Below are 11,075 nucleotides of genomic sequence, written 5' to 3'. Positions count from 1 at the left end.
CAGCTCTATGTGCCCTGTGAGCTGCTGGGATGGTGTTTGGCACCTGCAAGGTGGTTGTGGCTACAGATCCATCATCCCTTCCACAAATTTGTGTCTGAGCTGTTATGCTGCAGGATGTGGTGGCCAAGGGATGCTGGGGGTTGAAGAGACACTGGAAATTTGGGTTATACAGGAGGAAACTGTGGAGTCTCATGTAGAACTGAGCACTGACCACTTTTGCAGCGTCTCTAGGTGGGCAACTGAAATACCTTTTTCAGAGTTTTAGCTGCCATTTGCCTAAGGCTAGTTAAGCAAGACTGTTCATAAGCAAAGAGTCACAAAGGTGATGTTTGTCTAGACATGCTGCAGTCGTGTTCCAGCATCTCATCCAGCCAGGAGCATGTGAACAGGGGATAGGCTTTGTCCCAGGTAACGTAAAATGTCAGAGCAGGTGGAGACAAGCAAGGGAATGGAGACTGATGGGCTTTTTAATCCATTGCTTAAGTTGCTTGGCACCTTTTGAACTGTGTCAAACTGCCCTGAGCTTTAGTCATTGAACTAACTCAGTTTTTAGAAATTCAGAAGAGTTTCAAAAAAATTGAGAGAAACCTTTTGCCTGTATCTCTTGAGCCTTTTCAGTCAGTTAATTGGCCTGAGTGTCAGATTGACCCAGAGCTGATGTTATTGAGGCATGGCTGAATTATTGATGGAGCTTGGCTGGAACAAGAGGCTGTTGAAGAATGACATTCATCAGAACAGCAAGCAGTCAAATCAGTAAGCAAGCAGTCAAAAAAGTATTAAAAAGTGCCACCAGGTTCAGGTAGAGGGAAGTTCCCTTGCTAAAATGATGGGGGAAGAAGAGGGAAAAGTGTGGACATGAAAGAACAGCTCAGGTCTAGCAGAAGAGCCAGACAAAATGCTGTTACAAAGATGAGAAATCTAAAGTTAAATACTGAGAAGTCTGGGGAAATGCTCTTTCCTACTCATGTGTTGGATGGAGTTTATTCCTTCTAAAATATGCAAAAGATGGGGAACTGGAGCCACAGAATTGCAGTTGTAGCACAGTGATGTGTGAAGCAGATAAAGATGGGGCTGTTTTACACGTGGTAGGGATCTCAGTGCAGGCCTTTCAAGGACAGCAGCTCCTTGAACTGGTACTTAAGGGCTGCTGCAGCAACCCACAGCCAGGAAGGAATTCACCAAACAAAGCTAATTCTGTGTGAAGAGCAAGATATGATGTATAGGATGCCTCTGCATGTGTTTTCCTCCTTAAGCTGTAGGAGAGAAGTAACCAGAACCTCACAGGATCTGCAATTCCTGGTTAAGGCTCTCCCAGCCATGCAGGACCTCCTTTAGTGCTCCCAGTCTCACAGACCCATGTGTTAACACCCCTGGTGTGCATAAGCAATCCCTCAGGTAATCCAAATGGTAAAGGAATGTTTCTATCCAATTCTTGTCCAGCCAATCTTGCCACCAATGGGACAATTCTGGTGTAACAGAGGTCAAGAGTGGGTAGACAATAACCCCAAACTGCACAGCCTGAAATGCCTCCTGCTTGGAGCCAGGCAAAATGTTTCAGTGTTTCCTGTTCTTAAATAGGAGAGTTTAATAGTGATTAGTTATTTCTGAGGAAGATTTTTGGTGGAATAATCAAAATGTTTAACTGCATGCAGTCAAATAACAGAAGGCTTTGAGCATACAGGTGAAACTTTTTGCTTGCCCTTCCCTCAGTGTCCTGCAGTCCCTTTGGGGTTGGCACACAGAGAAGGCTCCCTCTCCCCAGAGAGCTGTGACAGGCTTGTGGTTGAGGGCAGCATCCCCATGGTTCTTCCTCCCCTCCTCAAACCGAGACATCCTCCTCCTCCTCTTCCTCTTCCTCCTCCTCCTGGCAGCTGCTCTGAGCGGGGATGAGGCTCCTGCCATCTCTTCCCTGGGTTTTAGATTAGTGCCAATGAAAAGCCATGGCTGAAGCAGCCATCTGCACACTCCTGCAGGGCCCTGGGGAGAACAGTGCCAGGCAAAACTGCAGACCTGGCCTGTTTAATGAGCTCTGATTTCAAGCTTGTGAATGAATTGGTTTCCCCTTCCAGAAAGGCTCACAACTGTCAGCTAACTATTGCTTTATTTATTGCATTCACCTTTGTAACCTGAGGGCAGAGAACAAGGTTTCCAATGACAGGAAGGTGTTTTAGCTTCCCTCTGCTGCAGGTGAGTGCCTTTACCTTTAGGAACAAGAAACTTCTGGAAGCTTGGTGTGATCTGCTGAGTGCTTCAAACATGGGTGACCTGAACCCAGACCAGGCAACAAACAGCAAATATCCACGCCATGGAGGAGAGAAATTGAGACATTATCTTGTTCCTTGATGTGGCATCTGGTGCCAGACACAGTGACAGCTCTTCTGTTCCTGCAGCCCAGTCTGTGCTGCTGCACAGACACACAGGCCTCTTCCTTGAGTGACAAAACCTCTCCCACTGCATGTTGTACGTGCAGCCTTCCTCACAAGGAGATGGAGTTCTCTCCAGTGATTGTGGAAGCTTATTCTGCTGTGCTTCTGAACCCACTCTGTACCTCTGCTGGAGCCATGCTGTCAGACAAAACCCTTGGAGAGGCAAGCTTTTTCCAGTTGTTGAATGCAGAAATACCTTCTGGAGAGGGCTCCACTCAGGTTCCCATGGTTCTGGTCACAGCTGCACTGATTTCAGAGAGATCTGAGTGCAGAAATCCACCCAGGCCACGTGCAGCTGAGGGCAGGAGAGGATCAAGGAACATGACTTCCAAAGGGGAAATCAGATAACAGAATAAACAGAAATGTTTATTGTTCCAAGGGAAGACTTTTACCATTTCCTGTACAGGATCATAAGCATTTAAGGGTCAGGGAAAAAAATTAAAATAAATAAATATATATATATATGAAATTTGAGGCCTTCTTAAAGGTCAGACAACTAAAGCACACGGAATAGGAACAGTAGCAATAAAGAACAATCCTGGGGCTGTACATTCAATTCTAACTGATTACAAAAAAGAGCCAGTTTTATCACCAGAGAGTTATTTTACTCCCTTTGGAGAAGGAGATGGTGCTATATCTGGTGCTGGGGAGGTGGTCAGCAGCATCTGCAAAGGGGCTGGAGGACAGAGCAACATAGGGGAAGCAGCAAGGGGTAAATGTGAGGAAAGGGAAGGGCACTAGAGAATGTGGAGGAATCTGGGAAAGAGGTGCCCAATATTGAGAGAAGCTGTAGCAGAACTCAGGGGGAACATGTTTGGATTTAGAGATCCATTCCTGCTGTGGTCCACCTCGAGCTGCCCCTGAGACACTGGGGCACAGGTCTTTTCATCCTGTGGAAAAGATCCTTCCATCACCCATGGCCTAAAGTGGGATCCACTTCAAAAATTCTGTACATCCCAGGATTGTTCCCAGAGGAAAGCTGCCAATGGGTCTGGCTGGCCTTGCTTTCCCAGATGCCACCTCTCAGCTGCCCCTGAGGCAACAGGACACCAGCCTTTCCTTCCTGTGGAAAAGCAAAGTCCTTTGCAGCCAGGTGCCCCAAGATTCCTCATCTTAAAGCTGTGATGTTCTGAGAAGCAGCCCTGGGAGGCCAAGGTCTGCATCACGGGGTGAGTGTGAACTCCAGACAAGCCCTGCCTTTGATTTCTGAAGTGTAGACTTGCCTAAATCTCTCTGGCATGCACTGAATGGAAGTTCAGGTCTACCTATAAAATTAAATATTAAAAAAAAACAAAAAAAAACCCCTTAAAAATAAAAATTAAACATTAAAAATAAAACTACTTATTAAACAGACAGGAGATAACAGATGAGAGATCTTAATCAGAGTTACTTAGTAGAGAGTACAAAATTTTAAAAAAATACTAGTAGATTAAAATAGTGCGTGATATTAAGTTACCTATATTAAAGCTAGCAAAATAAATAGTATTGATTTGAAATCAAATGGAACTTACCACCAAAATGAGAATAAAGTACATAGTTTTAACCTCTGTGGGAGTAACCCCTAAGCTGGTGTCCCTACTCACAGGAGAAACTCCACACATTTCCAAGAGCCAAACCTCTTTTCCATTCACTTGCCAATTTAATGCTTCCTACTGACACCACTGTGTGGCACCAGACTGTGTGAAAATCAGCATACAGCATCCTTGCTTTCTGCTTTACTGCCAGCATACAGCTTCCAGCTCTCCCATCCCTGTATTTCCTATTCCTCCTTTGCTACTTCCACTCTTGTTTCAGTGCTAAGAGTGAAAGACACTTGCTGGCTTCTCATTATATGTGACTAAATCTAAATTAACTACCAAAATGCTTTTAGTACCTTTTGCCCTACCACATAACAAAGGGAGCAAGGTTAAAAAACAGGATCTGTAGATTAACTAAGAACTAAAAAATATTCAGGAAAAATGCAACCAAATAAGTAATGACTTTGTAAGAGAGGATAAATATTGCTTAAAATAAATAATCAGCTAACAATAACCAACTTTCAAGGCTGAAAAGTAAACCATCTGGGATGATAATAACACCAGAAATAACCAGTTTTGTAGTTCAAAAGCAATTAACATAGACTGAGCATGCACCAATTCAGAAAGTTCAATTAAAGGACAAATGATGATGGCTATGGAATGGACTGTGTTCTTATGGAAGGACAGTAGATGGCAGCAAAGACCGTGAAATAGTTAATTAATGTTCGTATAATCACTTTCTAAAATAGGCTGGTTTTATGTTACTGATTTCTTCCTCTGTGTAATGAATATATAACAACCTTGTAAATATAAACTGTATTAATTCATCCAGTGGTTGGGAGCACTCACGGTGTGGCCCCAGCCCTGTAAATAAAGAATGCCTGCTTAACACTGATATTCCTTGCTGTTGAGTGAATTGTTTTGTTTCAACAGCAACTGCTCTGTACTTTCATATACCATCAAAATGTTTGGCTGAGCTGTGAGTAAATTAGATATCTTCAGCTCCAGAATTTCAAGTGAATGCAGGAGTGTCCAGTATGGGACCAGGTTTATATAGCTTTATAAAAAGCTTTATATAGCTGTTGTAAAGCTAACATGTTTGGAGTCAGCTACCTGTGATTTTTTAGGTTCTGCTGGCCCTTCAGTGACATCCATCTGACCTGTGGCCCCCGAGATAGCTGCACACCATTTGTGCACTCTTGGTCTGTGCAATTCCCCCTGGCAGAGCACTGCTGGTGCTGGCTAACAGATTGAAAAGTCCTTGGATTTCTACAGGCTGATGCTGCTGAATTTTTCTACTTGTTTAAGAGCTTGGGTCAGATGCAGTAATCATCTGTTTTTCTTCATTAATGTGTACAAGGGAATTGTTATTATAGAAAATCCAGAAACATGATTACTCCTATCCCAAAGTACCATTCATATTTTGAAATTCCTTTTCAGTAGTGGGGATAAATATAGCATCTAATTTTGTAACTATTTCATCTGGAATTACAGCTTGGCCTGCTAGGCACTAGGTTCTCAGGAATTTCACTTCCTTAGAGGGATCTTGACAATTTGTTGAAAGCATTTCTACCCCCTCTTCATTTAATCTATTTTATGTCCTGTGCTGTTGTTCTTACTGCACTTTCCTCCTCACCTCCTACCAACACATCATCAGTGCACTGATAAATCTTCCTGAATTTGTATTTGTTGAAGGATTTCAGCCAAAGCATTGTGTGTTATCGTGGGTGAGTGATTGTCCCCTTGGGGCAGGCGATTGAAGGTGTATTGTGATCCCTCCCAAGTGTATGCAAGTTTGGGTTTATCTTCCTCCTGAATTTGGACCATAAAAATGTCTTTTATATCCAAAATTGCCATCCACTTACGTGCAGATGCCTGCAGCATAGCAGTGAGGTTTGCAATATCTGGGACAGCTACAGTGAGTGGTCCCATATTTGCATTAAGCCTTCAATATTCAGTTGTTAAATGCCAGTTCTCATCTGCTATTATCACTGGCCAAACAGGAGAATCCTAAGCAGAATGCATCCTAAAACATAATGCCTCTTTGTTCTAAATTTTTAATTACTTCGTTTATCTCTTGTTTGTCTGCAGAGGCTAGAAGGTATAGTTTGATATTAGTTACAGTAGAAATATGCAACACCAGAGCTAATTTTAAGAGATCCATTTTTCTATCATTCCCAGAAAGATTCCTGTGTTTTGTGGGTCCATAGGACCAAACATCCCCATTTGATAATTGCCAAATTTTTCCTTTAAGGCTGTCATATCCTAAAATGTTTTCTTCATGATGTGCAATTGTGAATGTATGTGAAGTAATTCACTTTCCCCTGGACCATAAATGGACTTTGCCAGTGTAACAGATAATGCTTTTTCTATTAGAGACAGTTAAATTTTTTAACTTTAGTTTTTTGGCTTCTTTACAAGTAAGCAACTTGATTTTGAGCTCTAGTGTCAATTGAGAATGTTAAAGGTCTCTTTACTCATATAGCCACATAAACATAGGGGTAATCCTTATCAGATTATGATATGCAGGAATATTCAGGTGAGGCTCAAATTTCACCCAGCACATAAGTTCACTTACTCCTTTCTTCCCAGGCCTTGCCTTCCTCCACTTTGATTTCCTTTGCCTTTCCTACCCATTACAGATGGGGAATAAGAGGATTGGCTCTCATAATTAAGGGATGAATATTGTGTGTATGTTGAGGGAAGTTTTATTTGCATTAAGTTAATGTGGTTTGTTGTTTGGATGTCCTCTGTTCTCCCCATAGTCCCTTTTTCCCCTGTTTTGTTGCCACTGGGCTGTCAGGGACAAGTGGAGGGGGACGTGTACCTGTGTCCCTTGCAGGGGGCAGTTGGGAAGAGGGAAGGTTTGTTGCTGGGGAGGCACAGCAAGGCTGCTGAGGAGCTTGGAACACCACACTGGGGGTCACTGTTGGTTTTCAGGGGGTTCCTGCAGCCGGGTTGTTTCTGTTATGACATTGTGTATTGTCATGGTGATGTTGGAACACAGGGTGTTGTGAGGCAGGGTTGGGACAGTCAGGTGTCTCCAGTCCCCACTGGGTGCTGAGCTGGAGGATCCCGAGCCCCTGATGAGGAGCCAACCCACCATGGTGACACTAGTGGTAGGTGCTGAGTGCTATGATATAATGGCCATGGTGGGGAAGGGGACCTTTGGACAGGTGATCCAGGGGCAGTGCAGGAGCACTGGGGAGATGGTGGCCATCAAGATCCTGAAGAACTGTGATCACAATGGCCAAATAGTGAAGAATGAACTGAGGCTGCTGCAGGCCTTGCGGGAGGGGGACACGAAGGACTCTCACATCATCCATTTCCTCGAGTCCTTCAGTGACACGGTCTGGACCTACCTGATCTTCGAGCTGCTGCAGCAAAACCTCTTTGACTTCCAAAAGCAGAACAACTTCTCACCGCTGCCAATCCGACACATCCGTACCATCGCAGCACAGGTGCTGGTGGCACTGGTCAAGCTGAAGGAGCTCTCTATCATCCATGCTGACCTTAAGCCAGAGAACATCATGCTGGTGGACCATGCACGCTATCCATTTCGCATCAAGCTTGTTGACTTTGGCTCGGCTATCCTCCTCCCTGAGGTCTGCCATGTCCAGGAGCCCTACATCCAAACCCGCTTCTACCGGGCACCGGAGATCTTGCTGGGCTTACCCTTCTGTGAGAAGGTGGACATCTGGTCTTTGGGCTGTGTGATGGCTGAGCTTCACTTGGGTTGGCCGCTCTACCCTGGCAGTGATGAATATGAGCAGGTGTGCTACATCTGCTCTACCTTGGGGCTACCCCGGGGTGAGCTGCTCTGCGCTGCCCAGAAGACACGGTCCTTCTTCCAGCGTGTGCCATGTTCCACTGGTACCTGGCAGCTCAAACCACCAGGGAAGGTGATGGCAAAGCCCATGGAGAGGAGGGAACATATCTTTTCCTCACTGGATCAGTTGGCAGTGGTGAATGTCTGCCAGATGCCTGATCCTGACCAGGAGGAGCTGGCCAAGCGCTGTGATCTGTACAGGATGGTGGAGCTGGTCAAGAGGATGCTCACTTGGGACTCACGTGAGCGAATCACACCCAGTGCTGCCCTTCATCATCCTTTCATCTCCATGCAGGAGGTGAAGGCCAGCTTTGAGGCCACCCGGTACTACCAGCTCAGTCAGGAAGACTTGAGGGCATCCTGTAAGGATTCCAGGATAGCTGAGATCCTCCCTAGCATAGAGAAAAGTGCTTTCATCCCTGCCAGCCAGGGAGGCATCCAGAAGGCCACTGCCCAGATGGATGGGCTGAGTCTGGCTGAGCCAGCTGAGGACACTGCTGACAAGCATCAGCAGAACATCTGCCAAGCCCCCAGCCCCACCCACTGTAGAAGCCAGTACTGTCAGCATCACTGGTGTCCCCAGATGGAGCCCACTGACCGTCACTTGACTGTGCTGGGGTCTCCCAGTAAAATAAAACAGTACAGCCATTGCAGTGGCAGCCCAGCTGTTGGTGGCACCATGGAACAGAACCTGCCTGGAAGATGCTGCAGCTCATCCTGTGCCAAGGTACAGGGAGGGGGCTCCTGGGCATGGGCACTCCGGGACAAAGTGTGCTTGGGGTCCCTTACATGCTTGGGTTTCCTGGTGCCACATGTCCCCAGGTGCCCGAGGTCCCCATAAAAAGGAGGTAACACTCACTCCCACCCCATGCTCTCCCCCCTGTTCCCCACCACAGAGAGCTCTGGTGATGTGGCACGACCCCAAGCCTCCAGGGATTTGGAGAATGGGCTGCGGAGGCTGGGCTGGGCCGCCCCTGCAGTACTCAGCAAGCTCCTCCTACTACAGAGCCAGTGGCACTCCCAGCACCACTGAGACCCCACAGCAACCCTTGCACACGCTCCAGCAGCCCAGAGCTTGCAAGAGACCTTCCTCTTCCTCACCCTCAGGCACCCCAACCGCCAAAACCCAGCGCCTTGCTGGTGGGGATCACAGCCAGGGCTGCAACAGAACATACTGTGCCAGATGCTACCGGCTCTGTTTCTCACACTGATCCCCCAATAAATAGTTTTGCCAAAAATTGAGCATTTCAATTGATTATTTGCCAAGGGAGTTTGGTACTGCCAAGGGGTGTCCCAGCTTCTCACCTGGGGACGGCACAACACTTGACAAAGGCCTCGCACTTTCTACATTTGCAGCACAGAGAACCCCCTACTCCCAGGCTCAACAACATAAACTCCACAAAACTTGCATTTTCTGTTTTTTCCCCTGTAGCAGGGCATCTCACACCCCACAAAAACTTACCTGTAGCTTGTTACCTGGTCAGATAACTCAAACAGGACATGGTTGTATGAATTATTTTGGTTAACATTAGTCTGGCACCTGCAGACTGTCAATAAACACCTTACTGCTGAAGTGAAATTTGGCAAGATAAGCTGGATTCCTAACTGAAAGACACCTCTCACTTGACAAACTATAAAAGCTACACCAAACTTTCACAAAGCAGAAATCTGCAGATTTTTCTGGAAATGTGTGTAGTTTCTCCCCAGAACAATCAGAAGCACCACTTGGGACTGGGATGGTTGTTTTGTTTCAATGGTGAATGTCAGGTTTAATGGTCAACATTCCTCTGAGTCTGCAGCCTTTGGTGGTCCCTGGGAGGTAATTCTGGGAAGTGTGCTGACACTTACTGAACAGGTCGCTACAAAAGCCATGAACTTGAAGGGGCTGGAAAAGAGTGAGGCAACTGTTGCAGTGTTGCAAGTGTTGCTACTTTTTAGTTCTCCTCTCTGGAGTTCCTTCCCTTCATTCTTGAACCGTCCTCCCCTGAGCTTCCCCCATTAGGAGGATCCTTCTCTCCCTGTGGGAACAGCTGAGCAGGTTCCCATGGCCATGTCCCAGCTGGTGGTGAGGGTGTCCTGCATTTCCTGGGAGGTGGAATGTCTGGCTGGCTTCTGTTCAGGTTCTCCCCCTCCTCTGTGTGTGTGGGCTTTCTCCACCTCCTTGATTTCTTGCAGTCTCCTCGTGGCTTTCAGGCCTGTTATTTTCTGGAATACTTGATATGACACGCAGAAAACTGAAGCAGTACAAGGCTTTGGAAAATAGATCACGGTTTTCCAGCCATGTCTGTCCCTTTCAAGCAGTGCTACCAGCTCTGCTTGAAACCTTTATAGTCTCTCAGATGCCCATTTTGCCCCTTTTCACAGCTGGCCCTTCTCAGAGAGCAATTTACACAAGCCTGGTTTAGTGCCAGACAGCGAGGGAGAAAAAAAGGGCCTGTCAAACTGCAGGACAGACAGAACTTACCTGGACAAACAGTCATCCTTTCCTATGACAAAAGCCAAAACCCATCAGAGAAGAACAGCAACAGTAACAGGAGAGAGTATATTCTGAACATCCTTTCACACTCATTCCTTCCTGGCATAGAAAAGTAAACATGTACTTTGGCAGAGAGATGTCTTAAGGCATCATTCATCTTGTACCATTGCCTATCCCTGGCCTGCAAAAGAAAGTATCTTCAGATGAACTGCAAGGGTTTTTAAAGCAAAACCACAGCTGGGACACACTGAAGGACACAATTCAGCAACGCAAACCACTGAATGAATTTTCACCTTCAGGAAGCAATAAGAGACTCAAAAATTATCTTTAGAGTCATTAGGAAATGCCCTGAGAAAACTGTGTCATCAATCAAAGGCTGAAGGTGTAGAAACAGATCACCTTTGTTCACCAAAACAAACGGCATTGCCTTTTTAGCATGTCAGTGGCAGAAAAATGTTCTGGGCCAGCTCAGTATTGTATGAGCCAAGTCAGGGCTGATCTTCACACTGGAGCCTTCTCTTGCCACAAGGGCAAAGCCCAGCTACAGCACTGATTGTACTCAAACAGCTCCACTCAGCCATTGTGTACATACATAACAATTTCCAAATCAGGATTCTCGTCCAGGAAAGGTCTCTTTTCAAGCAGAAAAGTTGCAGTGCACTTGTTCACATATCTTGCTCATCCTTCTGCCAGAGAAAGCATGACTTCTGCTCAAGCACAGTCAGGACATTGAAGGATGTCCTGTAAACCTCCCAAACACAGTGTTCAGCTGATCAAACCTTGGAAACAAGCACAGACCTAACTTTTGCAATCATGGACATAGTGGA

The 11,075-nt window shown here is 46.0% G+C and overlaps 1 protein-coding gene across 1 annotated transcript; it reads left to right on the top strand.

The window, feature by feature from the left end:
• Positions 1-7,047: 7,047 nt before the first annotated feature.
• Positions 7,048-8,747, top strand: HIPK4 (homeodomain interacting protein kinase 4). Its single transcript, XM_033519365.1, has one exon. It carries the CDS (start codon positions 7,048-7,050, stop codon positions 8,611-8,613), a length of 1,566 nt encoding a protein of 521 aa, XP_033375256.1. The 3' UTR covers positions 8,614-8,747.
• Positions 8,748-11,075: the final 2,328 nt, after the last annotated feature.

Source organism: Parus major, chromosome 21 (assembly GCF_001522545.3).
Source record: "Parus major isolate Abel chromosome 21, Parus_major1.1, whole genome shotgun sequence".
Taxonomy (NCBI): Eukaryota; Metazoa; Chordata; class Aves; order Passeriformes; family Paridae; genus Parus; species Parus major.
This window is presented reverse-complemented; position numbering and strand designations above follow the sequence as displayed.

Coding starts and splice junctions, on each gene's coding strand:
- HIPK4 (XM_033519365.1), top strand. CDS start 7,048: ATGGTGACACTAGTGGTAGGTGCTGAGTGCTATGATATAATGGCCATG.